At 51.9% G+C, this 18766-nt stretch overlaps 1 protein-coding gene across 5 annotated transcripts in view; it reads right to left on the bottom strand.

Annotated features, from left to right (window-relative positions):
- Nucleotides 1–18766, bottom strand: part of TBC1D14 (TBC1 domain family member 14) — a 104166-nt gene that overhangs the window by 83565 nt on the left and 1835 nt on the right. For all 5 annotated transcript variants that reach the window (XM_059165868.1, XM_059165858.1, XM_059165836.1 and 2 more), the window contains exon 2: nucleotides 8333–9071. In XM_059165868.1, the coding sequence (XP_059021851.1) occupies nucleotides 8333–9054 (722 nt within the window). In that variant the 5' untranslated portion in view covers nucleotides 9055–9071. The remainder of the gene's footprint in view (nucleotides 1–8332; nucleotides 9072–18766) is intronic.

Raw genomic sequence — 18766 nt, 5'->3', positions numbered from 1 at the left:
TGAGCAGAGAGCCCAATGCGGGGCTTGATCCCAGGACCCCGGGATCATGACCTGAGCACAAGGCAGAGGCTTAACCCACTGAGCCACCCAGGCGCCCCAAGTATTTTTTTTTTTTTAACGTTATTTATTTCTTTATTTGTGAAAGAGAGAGAGCAAGTACACAAGCAGGGGAACAGCAGAGGGAGAGGGAAAAGCAGGCTCCCCATGGAGCAAAGAGTTGGATATGGGGCTCGATCGCAGGACCCTGGGATCATGGCCTGAGCGGAAGGCAGCGGAAGTCTTGCTTAACAACTGAGCCCCACAGGTGCCCCTTGGTAAATGCTTCTTAAAAAAAAAATAGGCCTGATGAGAAACAGGGTGAAGGGCAGAGCATAGTGCACAGCAACCCCCCAGGCCTGCAGGGAACCGTGCCGGGGCCCACCATCACCAGGAAGCAAAGCTCAGGCAGGCAGCACGCCCTTAGCTCAGCTGTTCAGAGTGAGCTCTTGGAACGGACCTCTCATGGACACTAGCCGCCTGTGGCTGCTGCACCATCCGTGTGCCGTTCTCCCCACCCCCGCCCCGGAAGAACCCCTGGAAATGAAGGTCAGGTGGAGTCAGGGCATCAAGGACCTGGCAGGGGCTGTAACAAGGGCCAGTGGCAGCTCAGCGGGGTCAGCCCGTGCTTGGAAAAGGCAGGCATTCCATAGGACTGGGGTTAAGCTGCTGAAAAGCCACCTGGCACAAGAAATCCTAGAGGGCCTGAAAGCCTGGGAGTGGGGTCATCCAAACAGGGCCAGGGAAAACTCTCCTCACACAAAGGACAGTACTCGGAATCGTCGAGACACCTCACGGATGTGTACTTAATACAACAGCGGCTGCCCTCCTGGCGTCCTTGCCAAAATCTTCTCTGCTTCTCCTGCTCCTGGCCGCCCTGGCCTGTCACTGAATCTGCTCTGCACCCCCTCCCGACAGCCAGCCTGGGAAGGCCTCAGGACTCAGTGAGCGAGGACAGCCTTCTCAACCTGCTCAGATACCATGCCCTCTTCGCACCGAGACGCTTCTGTGCCCCGAAGGGGTGCCGCAGAGTGGACCCCCTGACCTGCGAGCAGTGCCTCCGTCGGCCCCAGCTACACACTTGCAGACCCTGCCCGGCCCAAGCATAGCGCATCTCCTCTTGCTCTCCCAGCAACCCCCCCACAGCTGATCATGGCACACATGTCCCCAAAGACCATGCAGGGCCGCCCCGCTGGCTTGGTCCATACAGCAGGTGACTCTGGAGCTCAGGTGCTGAATCTGAGCCCCACCTTGGGCACAGAGATTTCTTAAAAATAAGAATAAATTTTTAAAAAAGAGGTAGTGTGGTGTCTCCAGTAGAAAGAGAAGGGACTGTGGAGTTGGGTATGTGAGCCTGTCGGCTCTCCATCCTGGGCACCTCAGGCCACAGCGCTTTCCCAGAAACACTGGGCTTTCTCCTGCTCCTATGACTTCATGCATGCTGATCCTTCCACCTGCCAGACACCGTGTTGACCTTGTCCACGAGGAAGACACTCAAAGACCTGCCAACCTCTGAGTCCCCGTATTTCTTTCTGGACTTCTATGTCTGTCTAGGAACCGTCCTCACATGCCACAGGGCCACAGGGCCTCCCTTGCTGCCTGGTGCTTGGAGCCCAGCACCGGGGTCACACAGCTGCTTTTTCTTTTCACAGCTCCATAAGGCAGGTGCCCTGAGCCCCTTCTGCAAACAAAAACAGGAAGCCCCCAGATTGGCTGAGTGCCCGCCTTACCTGGGCCCACACAGCAGCAGACAGCTAGGTCCAGGGAACACCCATCAGGGCTGTTTCCCGGATATCACGTGGCGTGCGCACATGCGTGCCCCAGGTGTGTGTGCACGCATACACGCACGCACACATACACACGCACCCACAAGCGCACGCACACATCTGGGCAAAAGCCAATTAGTAACGTAGACGGTGTGCCTCCTGTGTGCCTGGTGCTTCACACCCATGCACACCTCCTCCCTTTGACACCCGAACTTGTTTCTATTCTCCAGATGAGAACCCTAAGTTTGGAGTCCTGTGCCCAGTGCCGGCTGTATCCCTTGCGGGTTACTCAACCACCCTCTGTCACAGTCTCCCCACCTATGAGTAAGAATTACTCACAGGACTTACCTGAATCCATCAGCTTTCGGCGCAGGTTACAGAAACCACCCGAAAAAGTTTAAGCAGAAAGGATCTAACAATGCAAGGACTGAGGTGATTTCACACTCCCGGTGAGGGCCGAAGTCTTGGGCTCTACCCTGGGCCCCTAGGCCCTCTGCTGCATCAGAGCCACCCCCACCCCCCAACCCTCAGAAGTCAGGGTCAGGACCCTCCCGCCCCACCCCACCACAGCCACAGTGGCCTGGCACTTTCCAGGGGACAAGCACAGGGCCAACAATGGAGAGCTGCACGGCCCTGACACCACCCTACCGGACAATACTGCCTAACTTTCTCCGCTTCCTCCTGCCTCGGTTGGCTCCTCTCGGGAGAAGCTGACAGCACCCAACTCCTATCCAGAATCCCAGCTCTGAGAGACCCAGACGGCACACACAGGAAGGAGAGTGGCCCACATGAGGCGCAAGCCCGCCTGCAGAGTCCACCTACCCACACACGCTCTCTCCCACAGGACTGAAGATCAAGCAAGGCCACCATGGCCACGTGCTCCGAGGGGCCCGCAGCGGCCACCGCCTGTCACTCCCCGTGCCTCTGAAGTTTCTCTGCCTAGCTCAAACAAACTCACCTCTCCAAAGAGAAAGTAAGGATGGGGAGCCTAGGGGGCCCAGTCGGTTAAGTGTCCAATTCTTGGTTTGGGCTCAGGTCATGATCTCAGGATGGTGAGGGCGAGCCATGCGCGGGGCAGGGAGGCTACTTCAGAGCTTCGGGTTCTCTCTCTCCCTCTGCCCTCCTCCCGCCCCTCTCTCCCCCCTTAAAAATTAGTTTCTTTAAAAAAAAAGAAAAGGAGGGGCACCTGGGTGGCTCAGTGGGTTAAGCCTCTGCCTTCGGCTCAGGTCATGATCCCAGGGTCCTGGGATGGAGCCCCACATTGGGCTCTCTGCTCAGCAGAGAGCTTCCTCCTCTCTGCTTCCTCCTCTCTCTCTCTCTCTGCCTGCCTCTCTGCCTACTTGTGATCTCTGCCTGTCAAATAAATAAATAAAATCTTTAAAAAAAAAAAAAAAAAAAAGGAAAGAAAAAAAGAAAGCAAGGAGCACATTTCCTCCTTAGCACTGTCCATAGCCCCTTCCAAGTTATCAAACCCCCAAAGCCCAGGAGTTGTAGTTGAACACATTCACACCAAGTCAAAATGCCTTAAAGACTTTTCTCAAAACAATGGTTTCCTCTTTGTCCTTACACAGACCCATAAAAACAGTGGAATCTTATGTGAATCCCCAACAAAAGCAGACAGCAGGCCCACAAAGCCAAGCTGCAAGCTGGGGATGCACTCGGCCTGGACTTTGTCCCGCGGCGTCTCTCTGAAGACTCCATGCGCTCCTTACCAGAGGGGCAGTGAACCCCTGCCACCCCGTACACACGGGGGACCACAGACCAGAGGGGAGTTCTTGGGGTCACACAGGCCAAAAATAGTAGAACAGAGGTTCGAACCTGGGTCAGAGCAGCCAGCACCCTGCTCACTGTGTCACAGGCCCCCGCCGCTGGGGTGAGCCCCATGCAGACTGCGTCTCCAGGGGCTCCCTCCCAGGGTGGGGGGAGGTGTTTGGGGGGTGGGAGCAGTTCAGAACACAGCCGGGCACCACATCTCCCAGCCTCCCCTGCCCCGGCAGCTCTCCATCCTCCCTCCTGCTGCAAGCCCCTTCATCTGCTTCCACTACAGCCCAAGCATGGCTCCTCAGCAAGGACACCCAGTCTCTGCTGAGAGCGGCATACAGAGCTGCCTGAAAAAGCCATAAGTGGGCAAAGCGGATTATCACCTTCCAGGCTCCCAGGCCCGTGAAGATTAGCAGCCGGGAAACCCTGGCTTTGTAGAAACAAGCCGTCTCCTGTGGAAAACACGCGTATTACTGGATTCCTCTCGTCTACACAAACACTGTTCAACTACACGGGTGAAACAGGACCCCTTAACACAGGCCCTCTCTCCAAACAAAGGGGATCCTGCTCCAATTATGTGACATCAGTATATTTCCTTCAGGGAAACAGACACCAACGTCTACACCTGCCAGCAGTGTGGTTCTCACAGGCTGGGTGATCCTACCCGCCCCTCCCAGCCCTCCCTGCCTGGGACAGAAGGCAGCACCCAGTACGACCCTGTGAAAGGCTCCTGGCATCTTGGGGACATAAGCCAGGGAGGCTGTTAGACAGGACAGCCACAAAGATTCATCCACCCCAAAATGTCAACAGTGCAGACATCCTGATTTAACTTTTTCCATCATAACTTTTGATCAAAGTAAGCACCACATTAGGATAAGAACCAGAGAAAGCTTCAGAACAACTTATTTCCTAGAAGTGGTAACATTTCTGTTAGCATCACAGAAAGCCACTACTTACTACTTCTCAGGGAGTGTGCTAAAGGCTTACTGATTTGATCTCTAACCTTACAGTTTCATGCCCCCATTTAACAGCACAGAGGAGAGTAAAATGACTTGCCCAAGGTCACACAGCTACTAAGCAGGAGACTCAAAGGCTCATAGGCTCACACCCTCATGACTGCACTCATGCCCCCCACCCTCGCGGTGCCTGCTCTGTCCCCCCCCACCAGCTGTGAGTCCCTAAAGGCCCAGGACCATCTCTCAGCTCAAGGCAGCATCAATACCACAGGGCTTTCGACAGCCCAGATGGAGAGCAGGTCAAAGGGACAGAGGGAGCTGGGTCCACAGTGGTCAGGCCCAGCCTACCATCCTGTCCCATCTCTGCTCCTATCTCTCCCAGACCACCACCATCATAAAGCAGTCAGGGCCACCAACCAGTCTGCCCCCTCTGGCCACAAGTTCGTTTCGTGACTGTGTTCAGCCCCTCCTCTGAGCCCCATTCTCCCAGATGAGCCTTCCACTACTGCCCACACTTCCTCCTACAATTTCCGAGAAATTGACTCAGTGAGGACAAGGAGAACAGAGAAGCACAAGAGTAAAGGAAGTTGCCTGGGTCAGGGGATGAAGCAGGGAAACAGGAGGACTCAGAAGGCTGGGCCAGAAACTCCAGAGCACAGCTCTAGCCCCAGCCCTGCCCTCGACAAAACTCATACAGGCCTTACTGTGAGTAGGGCCCCCTGCATGACTCACCTGTAAAACGTGTAGTGGGTTCCAAACACCCTTGCCACAGAACCCTCTTCCCCCTCAAAGGAATTTGAGATGGAAAGCTCCTCTAACACTTTAAGACTCTAGGACAAAAAAACTCACTAGACTCAGCCCAGGAGATCACAAACTTCGATCCATTTGCCATTAACATTCCACCTGCTTCCCCAAAGTGCTTAATGGCAGCTCACCATAATGTCACAGCCATTAAAAGGGTAAATGAGGGGGTGTCTGACCAGCTCAGTCAGTGGAACACGCAACTGTTGATCCCAGGGTCGGGAGTTCCAGCCCCATGTTGGGTGTAGAGATTCCTTAAATAAAAAGAATTTAAAAAAAATTTTTTTAATGTTTTATGAAAGGGCCAAGGAGACAAGAACCAGAGAATAAAACAAAGAGGAGACATTTCATTTCTGCGGCACAAAGCTACAAAAGATTTTCAAAAAACAGAAGCTTTACCATACTATATAATTTCCCTTACATGCAGACTCTAAAATATAGAACAACAAGAACAGGGTGCCTGGGTGGCTCAGTGGGTTGAGCCGCTGCCTTCGGCTCAGGTCATGATCTCAGGGTCCTGGGATCGAGTCCCGCATCAGGCTCTCTGCTCGGCAGGGAGCCTGCTTCCCTCCCTCTCTCTCTCTGCCTGCCTCTCCATCTACTTGTGATTTCTCTCTGTCAAATAAATAAATAAAATCTTAAAAAAAAAAAAAAAAAAAAAAAAAGAACAAGAACAGACTGCGAAATGAAGAGCAACCTGGTGGGGAGGAGGATGGGCCGAATAGGGGAGGGGGATCTAGAGGTACAAACTTCCAGTTATAAACTAAATAAGACAAAAGAACACAGCACACAACACAGGGAACACAATGTAGTCGACACCAGGTAACAGCTTTGAATGGTGACAGATGGTACTGAGATCCAGCTCGACGATCATTTAGGAACACGCGTGAAAGTCCAGTCACACTGTCTTACACCTGAAACCAACATAACAGCGTAGTCCACTATGCATCAATTAAAAAAGAATAGTAGCCTCAGCAACGATCCAAGTAACTGGCAGTGTTTCCTTCCAAAGGGAGAGAAGGTTCCATCCCGCTGAGACAAGGCAGCGGCCAGAGCCAGGCGCAGCCGTGAGAGTCACACACGTGGACCGAATTCATTCCCGTGACCGCCACACGAAGTAGGTCCCAGAAGCGGACCTTGTATATCAACAACATAATGGGCACCTTGGGCTGGGCACTTACTCAATACGATCTAAGAGGTAAGAGAGCCAACTCAGACAGGTGAAGTGACCTGTTCAAGGTCACACAGCGAGGACACAGGTGCAGGTGTGTTCAGTTCAAAGCTCAGCTCTTTCCTCTAGGCTGCTTCCCAGCCACCCCTACCCCAAACCACGTTTCCAAATTTGCCAAGAACCCACACATGGTCTCCCCAGCCCTTCTCCTGAGATTTGGATTCTGGAGTTTGGGGACGGATTCTGACGACCCCACGTGTCCCAGGCACCCAGGTGGGATCTACAGACCCAGAATGCTGAAAACACCGACCTAAGAAAAGAGAACAGCTCAGCCATGCTAATTAGAACCAAAACCACTTATTCTGGGGCTATGGCTGCAGAAGGGACAGTGACTGTTGCCCCCAGCGCTCCTGGTCACCTCCCACTGAAGGCAGTCCTGGGTTACTGAGCTCCAGGACCACAGAGGCCTCACACCTGACTGTCAGCAGTCAGAGAAGAGATCCCCCACGAACCACAGCCTGCACCAGACATCTTTTCACTCAAAAGTGGTGTCAGGCTCACTTGGAACGATGTCCACATTCAGACGGTGAGGCAGCTGGGGCTGCGGTGAGTTAGGCTTTAAGCCCACAGCCACAGAAGTCTCCCGTGGATGCCCACCAGCACAGCACACCATCTCTAATGGACAACCGGGTGCATCTGGCTAGCTGGGTCAGTTAAGCATCTGACTCTTGATTTCAGCTCAGGGTTGTGGGATCAAGCCCCAGGTCGGGCTCCACACACAACAGGGAGTCTGCTGGAGATTTTCCTTGTCCCTTTGCCCCTTTCCTCACTTGAGCTCTCTCTCTCCCAAATAAATAAATAAATCTTTAAAAAGGAAAAAGGGGACACCCAGTACCACAAAGTGTCCTCCTTGGACTTTGCTACAGTACACACATGCAGGGGCAGCTGTGCCAACCACAGCAATGGGTCCCCCAACAGGCAGTTAGGGACAAGTCACCACTTCCCTGCACAGCAACTCACACCCCCCGTGCCCTTCCCCACAGCATGGCACAGCCCAGAGGTCCCCGGCTACTTATACGACTGATGTGTCCCCTGCCCTGATGCGCCTGACCTGAAGTCAGTTCCTGTAACACTTCGATGCACACACCCCTCCCACAGTCCCCTGCTAAGAGCAGAGCCCGGGACACACACACTTGTTGGATGAAAGCACAAGAGGACAGGTAAGAAGCAGGCCCCGTGGGAGCTGTGCACCCCAGGGCTAAAGGTGAGACACAGGGGCCCTGCAGGCCCTGGTTTGGCAACCAAGTGGCCTGGTGCCAGCCCGGGGGGGGAAAGCAGAAGCCGCAGGGCAGGGCCAGCATCAGAACACGGGCCCAGCACACAGCCCTGTGGGGGCATGGGGCCAGGGTTGCCTGGCAACACCAGAACTATGTTAGGCCTGCAGGGTCCGAGGGGGGATGTTGGTTCCTAACCCTGAGCTTAACCCTGAGTGTAAAGGGCCCTTCAGAGGACAAGGCTGACAGAGTAAGGCTGCCAATCTGTTAGCACTGGCCATTTACGGGTCACCCTCCGCCACAGCCACTCAGAAGCTGGGAAATGACAACAAAGTGTGCAAGGGAGCCAGGGAAGGACACAGAGGTGACGGCGAGCAGACAGTAGGGTCACCTCCAAACCAGTCCTACCCACCACTGCACCTGGCTCCAGGCTCTGGGCAGAAATCACGGTCGCCTGTCGGACTTGGGGTCTGCTTGGCAAAGCAGGAAGCGCACAGCACATTTCAGATGAGAACAGAGCAGCCGGTTTGGAGAACCTAACTCTCACGGAGACAAAGACAGCGTTACCTGGTAAAGAAGCTGCTAAGTGGTCCCAAGATTTTCAGTTTACTCCCATCCTCGGTTCCATCTGCACAGTCCTGCTGGCGAAGCTCATGGGTTTCCTTGACGGAGCTCAAGGTGACATCCGTGAACTGTGGGTCATCGTCACTCTCCAGGGTCACGATGGCACTGGAGCTGCTCGTGACCACGAGGTCCAAGATGTCCTCGTTGCTGACAGACAGTGTGGCTGATAGCTCCGTGCCGAGACTGGACACGCTGCACACAGACACATCATCGCTGCGGCTCAGGGCTTTGGAGGCGGGGCTGTAGAGCTTCACCGAGTCATAGGCCGTCCTGGGGAATGTGGATGACTTCCGCACGCTCTGCTCCCACTCGGCACCGCCGGTAGCCGGGGGCGTGTAGGAAGGCAGTGGGCAAGCACTCTGGCAAGCTCGCTCAGGGACGATCTCTGGCTCCGACGGCTTCCTCTTCACATGGACCGCGCTGCAAGGGACGGGTTCCGGGTTACTGATCTCAAGGGTGGGAATGCCGGAGTCCACAGACTTGAGGCTGTGCCGATCGTCTACAGGACCAAGCTTCAGCCTGGGCCCATACTCTGGCAATGAGAGGGATCGGGGGGCCTTGAGAGTCAAGTGCTGCAGGTTCTGAATGTGGTTTCCTGGCTGACCACCCAGAACGCCCATCAAGGCTATGCCATTTGTAGAGGTGGACAGGTTTCCATCAGTCATCTTGGTCTGAGGAGGAACTAGAAAAAAACACAAAGATGGAAATTAAGACAGTAGCTATAAAAGCCTAAGACATACTCCTCTGCTATAGAGCTCGAATGTTCTGATGCCCTTTTTAGGGACAAATCCTTGAAAAAAGTCCTACATAGCCAAGTTTTAATGCAGAACCAGAAGCTACAGTTCTAGCATGTATCACCATGATATGAAATATAATCTCTTAAAAAATAAAAAATAGGGACGCCTGGATGGCTCAGTTGGTTAAGCAGCTGCCTTCGGCTCAGGTCATGATCCCAACGTCCTGGGATCGAGTCCCACATCGGGCTCCTTGCTCAGTAGGGAGCCTGCTTCTTCCTCTGCCTCTGCCTGCCATTCTGTCTGCCTGTGCTCACTCTCTCTCCCTCTCTCTCTCTGATAAATAAAAAAAATTTAAAAATTAAAATAAATAAAAATAAATAAATAAATAAATAATAATGGGACAATAACCCCAACAAAGGCTAGGGTAAAACAGTACTTCAACAATCACCTTGCTCTTCATCACCAGCACCCCACCAGTCACATGTCTGACCCCCTGGGCTGACACAAAGGGTGTGAGGACAGGCCCAGGCAGAGAAAGGGTTATTTGTTTTTCACAGTTTTTTGAAAAATGATAAACAGAAGGGGCGCCACGGTGGCTCAGTGGGTTGAGCGGCCAACTCTTGATCTGAGCTCAGATCTTGAGTTCACAGTGGTGAGTCTGAGTCCCACACTGGGCTCCGCGCTAGGCATGGAGCCTACTTAATAAAAAAAAATAATAACAACAGAACACCTGGGGCGCTTGGGTGGCTCAGTGGGTGGAGCCTCTGCCTTCAGCTCAGGTCATGGTCTCGGAGTCCTGGGATCGAGCCCCGCATTTGGCTCTCTGCTCAACAGGGAGCCTGCTTCCCCGTCTCTCTCTGCCTGCCTCTCTGCCTACTTGTGATCTCTGTCTCTGTCAAATAAATAAATAAAATCTTATAAATAAAATCTTAAAAAAATAAAATTAAATAAATAAATAAATAAATAAAATCTTAAAAATAAATAAATAACAGAACACCTCTGTCAAAAGTACATGAATTCATAACCCACATGTAAGTCAAGTGCTACCTGTTCCAAGACAGCATTAAAACCCAGGTGTCCTCATCAAGACAGGAAGCAAGATACATTGTGTATGCCACATGCCGTGAGATGGCCCCAACCACATCCAAGTCAGCCATGGCCCCCCACATGTCCACAAGGCCGGGCATATTACCCCCATTACCATGGAGGAAACCAAGGAAACCTCAGCGAGGTCAAGAAATAGCTCCAAGATCATAGCGTTATTTAGCAGCACAGCCAGGCTGTATGGGACTAAACCCAAAAACAGGCCATCCCCGGTAGATGAATAGCTTAGTATGGAGTCATAAAAACCCAGGTAGAAGACTGCCTCAGGAAGGCAGATAATAAAGGAAAAATAATGGGTCACCTGGGTGGCTCAGTCAGTTAAGCATCTGCCTTGGGCTCAGGTAATGAACCCGGGGTCCTGGGAAGCCCCGCATCAGGCTCCCTGCTCATAGGGAGTCTGCTTCTCCCTCTGCCTGCTGCTCCCTACTCATTCTCTCCAAATAAGTAAATAAATAAATAAAATTTAAAAAGGAAAAATAAAGACCATAAACCTACAATAAAGACTTGAGTGACAAGAGTCAAAGCTGTCAGTGACACACACACACACCTGCCTACAGTTCTCTGGCTTAAGACACGGGTGGACTTGATGGTGTAGGAGGCACACAGCCTGGACAGCACAGCCCCCAGCAGACAGAGAACCCTGGAGTAGGTTAAGCCACCTTCCACTGTCCTTCAAAACATCAAAACTAAAGAAATCTGGTGGGGTTATTGAAATCTGCTCCACGGGGACACCTGGGTGGCTCAGTCTGATAGGGAGCAGCCCTGAGCTGAAGCTCAGGTCATGATCTCAGGTCCTGGGATAGAGTCCTGCCTCGGGCTCTCTGCTCAGCGGGGAGCCTGCTTCTTCCTCTGCCTGCCACTCCTCTGCTTGTGCTCTCTCAATGACAAATAAATAAATAATCCTAAAAAAGAAAAAAGAAATCTGATCCACAGTGTAGAACAACATAAAGAATGGTACTTTGGGTTGTTTTTTGGTTTTTTGTTTTTTAAGTAAGCTCCACACCCAGCATGGACACTAGTGCAGGGCTTGATCTCACGACCCTGAGATCATGACCTGAGCTGAAGGCAGACACTTAATCGACTACTAAGCCACCAGTCACCCCACTTTCTTGGGTTTTTTTTTTTTTTTTAAAGATTTTTTTTTATTTATTTATTTGTCAGAGAGAGAGAAAGAGCGAGCACAGGCAGACAGAGTGGAAGGCAGAGTCAGAGGGAGAGGGAGAAGCAGGCTCCCTGCGGAGCAAGGAGCCCGATGTGGGACTCGATCCCAGGACGCTGGGATCATGACCTGAGCCGAAGGCAGCTGCTTAACCAACTGAGCCACCCAGGCGTCCCACTTTCTTGGGTTTTAATGGGACTTTTCCTGGGCTCTAATCCCCACTATACTGACTACCCAGGGAGAATTAAGTCCACTACCATGAGAAAAGCATCTGAAGGCAGAGGCCCCAGCAAGCACTCTGCTGGTGGCCGCCATCATCAAAGAGTCAGTAGGGGAAGGTTCTGAAGCACAGTGGGAACAATGATAGCCACTCCCTTTCGGGTGTCACTGAGCCTTGCCGCTCCCCTTCAGGAAGCCTGGCCCTTCTCCAGTCAACACAGCAAAAGCAAATTCATTAGAAGAACCAGGGAGGGGGTCATTTCCCTCCCTCCCAGAATTCGAAGGAACCAGCCAGCCAGTGTAGCACTGAAGAAAAAATAAAAATATGAAGGAATGTGGGGCACCTGGGTGGCTCAGTCTGTTAAGCATCTGCCTTCAGCTCAGGTCATCATCTCAGGATCCTAGGGTCGAGCCCCACATCAGGCTCCCTGCTCAGCAGGGAGTCTGATTCTCCCTCTCCCTCTGCCCCTCCCCCTGGTTCATTCTCTCTGTCTCTCAAATAAATAAAATCTTTAAAATAAAAAATTTAAAAAATGAAGGAAAGAATCAAAATGGAGAATTCAGAAACAGAACTAAATATAAAATCTTGAAATATGACCCGGTAAGTGAGGAAGGGCTATTAAACTACAATGTTGCACTGATCAATTACTGATTTTTTTCTTACAAGGTAGAACCACACTGCACTACACCAAAACAAAAACACATAATTAGGATTAAATACAGAAACAAAATTATAAATGTATTCCATCGGGCGCCTGGGTGGCTCAGTGGTTTAAGCTTCTGCCTTCGGCTCAGGTCATGATCTCAGTGTCTTGGGATCAAGCCCCATAGCAGAGAGCCTGCTTCCCTTCCTCTCCCTCTGCCTGCCTCTCTGCCTAATTGTGATCTCTACCTGTCAAATAAATAAATAAAATCTTTTTAAAAATAAATAAATAATGATAAAAAATAAATGTATTCCATCCAGTGCTTCTCTAACCTACTGAGCAAAACTTCAGTTCATCCTCTGGAAGACTCTGGGCACCACCTCAGCACACATGAACAGTTTCAGGCCACAGTTCCCACTGCCCTCAGTTTCCTGGGCTGCAGCCACCCCGAGTCCCCAGGCCTGAGCTCCTCCAGCCAAAACCGCCACCAATATTGGGGCCCCTGCCCTAGGAAATCCCTGAACCCAGCCATGCAGTGGAACAACAGGAGTCCCAACAGGGAGACACAGGGAGATTCAAATGCACATACACTTGAGACTTCGACTTTTTTTTTTTTAAGGTTTTATTTATTTATTTGACAGACAGAGATCACAAGCAGGCAGAGAGGCAGGCAGAGAGAGAGAGAGGAAAGCAGGGTCCCTGCTGAGCAGAGAGCCCCATGCAGGGCTCGATCCCAGGACCCTGAGATCATGACCTGAGCCGAAGGCAGAGGCTGAAATCACTGAGCCACCAGGCGCCCTGAGACTTCAACATTTTTTTAATTAAAAGGAAAATACAGCAAGAAACATTTCTAGCACACAGTGAAAAGCTAATCTCTTGCAATGTTGAGAGTTATTAGAATCATCGAAAAGCCATCAATAGTCTGACAGGTCAAACTGGCAAAAAGCCAGAAACGCCAGAGGAAACCCTCACCACACATGGCACTGGAACCTGGGTTCCTGGACCAGCTGACATTCTGGCTCCGCCGCTTACCACAGGAAGAAAGTGTAACCTTCCTGGACCTCGGCTTCCCTCCCGGCTGGCAGGAAAGTGGGTGATACAGGGATACAGGGATACAGACAACGAGAGGGCTCGGTGGGGGCACCTGCTCTCCCCTGTCCAACCACAGTCTAGGCCCAGTAGACAGGAATTCCCGCCCCCGCAGTCGTGCGAGGAGCTGCAGGACCTGCACAGGTGCCCGCAGACAGCAATTCTGAGATGAGAGAAGTCATGGAACACAAAACGTGTGCCAAGTGGATGCAGGGACCCCTTCCCAGAACCGCCACAAGAGCACAAGGGCGCCGAACCTGGGGTGACAGGGTCCAAAGCCACCTGGCCATGGCCTCCTCTGTACCCCTCTCTCCTCTCTGCTGGGGCCCTGGCCTACAGAACAAGGGCCTCTTCCAGGGAGAAGATGAATGACCTTTGACACCTCCCTCGGTCCAAGTCCAAGTGAAGTTCCTTAAACCCCACAAACAAGGCTGGCGGCCTGCAGGGAAATAAGCTTAAAAGCAAACATGTCCTTCTGCTTGCAGCAGATTCACAAACCAAACCCCACGAGGGCCCAGGCCACCTGTCCTCAAACCCCTCCGCCTGGGGCCACCAGTCCTAGGAAACCAGAAGCCCCTGGCCAGAGCACCTGCCTTCCGAGCATGCCCCAAAGCGGGGCTGCACGCACAAAGCACTCGCTTCTCAGAGAGGCTGCAGGGTGGCTGTTGGATGCCTGCCAGGAGGCCAGCTGCAGATGGCCTGCCTCCAAGTCACACGTTTTCTAAAGACAGGATCAGCCTAAATTCCCTGAGCTGGCACAGAGCCCTCCCACCCTGGCCTTGACAGCCTCGGCAGCCTCATGCGGTCACCCTTGCCTCTCTCAAAACCCCACGGCCTGGGCCACCAGCATCCCTGGGGATATGGCAGCAGGTGCCACAAGAAGACACAGCACATTTCCAAGGACACTTCCCCTGAGAAGCTTTCCCTTGCTCTCCCAGGAGGCTGAAGGTCCTCCCTTCTCTGAGGCTCCTTTTGGCCACACCTGAGACAACTGTCTATCCCGCTGCTCCCCTGGCACTCTGCTGCTCCCCATCCACTGCTCCCCTTGGCCCTTTGCTGCTCCCCTGGCCCTCTGAGGGTTTCTAAGCTCAGGCAGGCATGGGGCTAACAGGTTCCAGATACCACTGTCTGGCCAAATGCCTTGCATGGATTAAGAATTCAAAAATCTACTTGCTGAGTTAATTATTACTAACAATTAGGTTCTAAGAGGGCAGGTTTCCGGGACAGTCCATTCAAGAAACATCTATGGCAAGTGGGTTCTGCTTCAAGAACAAGGTGAGCCCTGGACCTAAGGAGATGAGAAAGAAATGCACCCCTCCCCCCCAATCAAGTTCCCGGCAGCAAGCCGGGCATGACCATCCCATGCCCCATTGGCTGCCCACCACTCTGGGAGGAACAGTCAAAGTGAAGAGAGTTCCTCCCTCTACACCGGCTTCCCAAAGCCTGGGACAATCCCCTCCAGCAGTGGCCACGGCAGACCCCGCAGGCCCTCTAACTCCTCCAGACCCAGGTGGCCAGCCATGGGATACAAGTTTAAGGATGACTAGCTGTCACCTCCCAGACAAAGGAAAAACACATAAGACATCAAGTACAGATCAGAGGAAGGCTTTTTCCCTCCAGGCAGCAAGATGAATCTGCATCTTATTTACCGCCCCAAGAGACAGCGCACCTCTCACCCCACCCGGGGCCAGACCTGAACCTTGCACCCCGCCCGGGCTAGGCCTTCCGGACAAGTCAGAAAGCCCATGGCAGCTCTGCCGGTGACTCTGAATGAGACTTTGGAAAACAAGTCCATCCTGAACAATAGTTTAATTTGCTTCTCTTTAAAAAGCAGTGACAAGGACTTGACCATGCCTTCATAAACAAACAGTTTATGAGGCCAAACCCAAATGACTGAGTGTCCCCAGCCTGCACACCTCTACTTGCGGGCAGCTTCGGGGAGAAAGGGTGCTGCCCATCCATGCAGACATCCTCTGGTGCTCACCTGCCTGTACCTCTTCCTGCCTATGGGCATTCACTTCCCGGGGCCCTCCCCATCCAGGGTCCTCACTGGCTGCTTGCTGGGGGCTGCTTCCTCATACCCCCACCAGCACCATTGACACCGTGCCTCTCCCCGAGCCTCCACAGAGGATGCACCTGCCTTTGCTGCCAAGCAGCCCATCAGCCCAGCTCTGCCACTGATTTCCATACCCCCTTAATCTTTTTTTTTTTTTTTAACAGATTTTAGAGAGAGAGAGAGATAGTGAGAGAGTGCATATGCAAACGCATGGAGAGAGAATCTCCAACAGATGCAAAGCCCACCACGAGGCTCGATCCCAACACCCTGAAAGCATGACCTGAAATGAAACGAAGAGTCAGATGCTTCAACAACTGAGCCACCAGGCGCCCCTCCATACCCTTAATCTTAAGAGAAGACAGACACTGCTCCTTTCTGTCAGCCACAGCCTCAGAAGCCATCTCACAGAGCCAAAGCTTCAAGAGGATAGGACCAGGTCTGCAACACCAAAGACCCCGGAGCATCACCAGAAAGCTACAATTTAATGAGTACCAGGCCCTGTGCTAAGCTCCTAGAATGGTCTCCTGCTTTATAGCCCTCATGGTCCAACCGGGGAGGGCTTCCGTACGCTCGCTCTTCCCACTGCACCAGGGCCGAGAATAATGGCTCAGTTTGCATTATGCACAATGGAAATGTCAACCATAAAAGTAATTTGATTTTTAAATGGGTTCTTCTTCAGGATAAAAACAATCCCAAAAAAGGATTTCCTAGAAGTTCAATATATTCCTCTGGGAGGTGAACAGCAACTTTCAGGTGCCTAGAACATAACAGAATGTTATTTAAGTAAGTTTTGGCCCATCAGCAAGCCAGGCAGAAACTGGAGGTAAGCTGTTGAGGGTCCCCAAAGGCTCTTTCACAACCCAAAGGAGAAGACATGTAACTTTCACTGCCCCAAAGCGGTTATGTTTTAAAAAAAAAAAAAAAAAAAAAAAAGGCACAGGTGGGAAATTTTAAATAAGGACTTTCACTGCACGGGCGGGGGGGGGGCTTTGTCCCCCCACTACCCCCAAATGTTTCAGCTACATACAGTGACTTAGCAAAGTGACTCAGCATAAGGATCTCAAGGTGACTGACAGGTAACTGACAGAAGAGGAAAGTATTCAGACCACTTAGCAAAACCAGCACAACTTACAGTCTTAATTATTAAGAGAAAACCATTTATTAAACACTCGCCAGGCAGCAAACCTGCTACGTGTAATCACATGCTCCACTCATCACAAGGCTGCAAAGCTCGGTGGAGAAACTGAGGCTGAGTAAGTCACCTAAGGTCACACGGCGACAGAAACTGGATTCACACCAGGTCTGACATCAAAGCACACACCAGCTTGCTGAAGCTTTGCAATGCTCGATAAACTAAATGCTTAACAATTTTTACAAGTCTCTGTATGTTAGCATTCAGGGAAAAGGTCTTTAAAAACGAAATACACAAGGGGGAAAAATAATGCAGGCTCTGGAGGCAGGCTGCCTGGGGTTCAAAGCCTAGCTCCTCCACTTACAAGCTGTGTGACCTTGGATTCGTTTAACACCCCTGTGCCCAAATTTCCACGTAGTAAAATGGGAACAATAACAGCTCCCGTCTCCTTAGGCAAATAAAGCATTTTGATTTTTTTTTTTAAGATTTTATTTATTTATTTGACAGAGAGACACAGCAAGGGAAGGAACACAAGCAGGGAGAGTATGAGAGGGAGAAACAGGCTTCCCACTGAGCAGGGAGCCTGAGGCCAGGCTCCAGGACCCCGGGGCCATGACCTGAGCCTAAGACAGACAGACGCCCAGCAACTGAGCCAGCCAGGCGCCCCCAAATATAAAACGTTTAGATCATGCCTGGCACGAGTTAAACCTCAGAAGCTGGTGTTACTTCTTCCTGGGCAGATACGGCCAGCCGGCTCTGGCCCACCATTTTAGCAACTCATTTGCATAAACAAAGCCCAGACTCAGCCACTTTGCGCAGGCAAACCTCACCCTCTGGTTTCTTCCTGTCACTGACATCTCTCCTCACACCTGCTCTGTGGCACTAAGCTCTGGGCCTCAACTGCCCATCTGTCAAATGAGGTGATAAGCCCAGCTGATCTACCTGAGGTCCTTCCAGCTGGGCAACCTAGAATTCTTAACAATTCAGGCCCTAGAAATTTCATAACTGTCCTAAAACAAACATTAACAGATGACACCCACTCATTTTCCTAAAACCTTCTCTTCCATATTATGTATAAATGCCTATTTTCATAGCAAATCTTCTCCAAGGTCCCAGAGCTCCACAAGCACCCACTATAGGCTGGGCAGGCATCCCCTGTGTTAAGGCTGGGGACATGACCGTCAGAAGCTCTGACCAACAGGGGAGACAGATTCCAAACTAAGCTGCTCTGATAAGCAGGTCCTCAGGGTTAGAGATGACTTCATCAGAGCACAGATGAGAGGAAGAGTGCAGGCCTGAAAGACAGAACTTGGCCCACTGGACAGAGGGGAATAGGACAGTGGTCCAGAGGAGTAACAGAGGAATGGAGAACGGCGGGATCAACAGAGGCCAGGCGGGGCAGCACTGATGCTGAATGTGAGAGGGTGGACTGGAGGCACACTGTGAAAACTGTTTCACCAGGAGGAAGCAAGCCCAGCTCAGCACACAGCAAAGTGCTAAGCAGGAACTGGGACAGGAACTGGGACCGGGCTGAACACCAAGGGGAGGTGAACCTGGCAGAGCAACCCAAGGCCATCTGAATCCCACCCATGCCTCTCACCCCGCTGGGGGACCGTGGATCAGTTATGTTACCTCCTTCAATGTTTCCCAAAGAAAATACTCACTCAATAACCATGTTCTCATTAGGGCTGGGGATCAGGTGGAGCCCACAATCTACAGGGATCAAATATATACAACTAAGACAGCCTGCAAGGGGTGGAGGGTGGAGGGGGAAAGAGCAACAGGGGCTGGACAGGGAGTTAAGAAGGAGTCAGGAAGAAGTCATTGCCACACTTGAGGCAGGGGTGGTACTGGCCAGAGAAACTGGGCCAGAGGCAGCGTTCCAAGACCGCTGCAAGACCAGCCAGGCCCAGGCAAAGCACCTAACGGTGTGCAGATGTAATCCAGCTGTAAAAGAGGGGAAAAGGGTGCTTCAGCTGGTTGAGCACCTGCCTCTTAGCTTCGGCTCAGGACATGATCTCAGGGTCCTGGGATCAAGCCCCACCTGGCTCCACACTCAGTGGGGTCTGCTTGAGATTCTCTCTCCCTCTGCCTGGCGGTGCCCGTGTGCCTGCGTGTGTTCTGTCACGTGCTCTCCACCTCTCTCTCTCTCTCTCAAATAAATAAATAAAATCTTAAAAAAATAAAAAATAAAGGAAGTCAAGACAACAAGGAGGTACAAACATCTGCTGACAGGG

Source organism: Mustela lutreola, chromosome 1 (assembly GCF_030435805.1).
Source record: "Mustela lutreola isolate mMusLut2 chromosome 1, mMusLut2.pri, whole genome shotgun sequence".
In the NCBI taxonomy this organism is placed as follows: Eukaryota; Metazoa; Chordata; class Mammalia; order Carnivora; family Mustelidae; genus Mustela; species Mustela lutreola.
The sequence above is the reverse complement of the archived record's forward strand: the minus strand, read 5'-3'. Positions and strand labels throughout refer to the sequence as shown.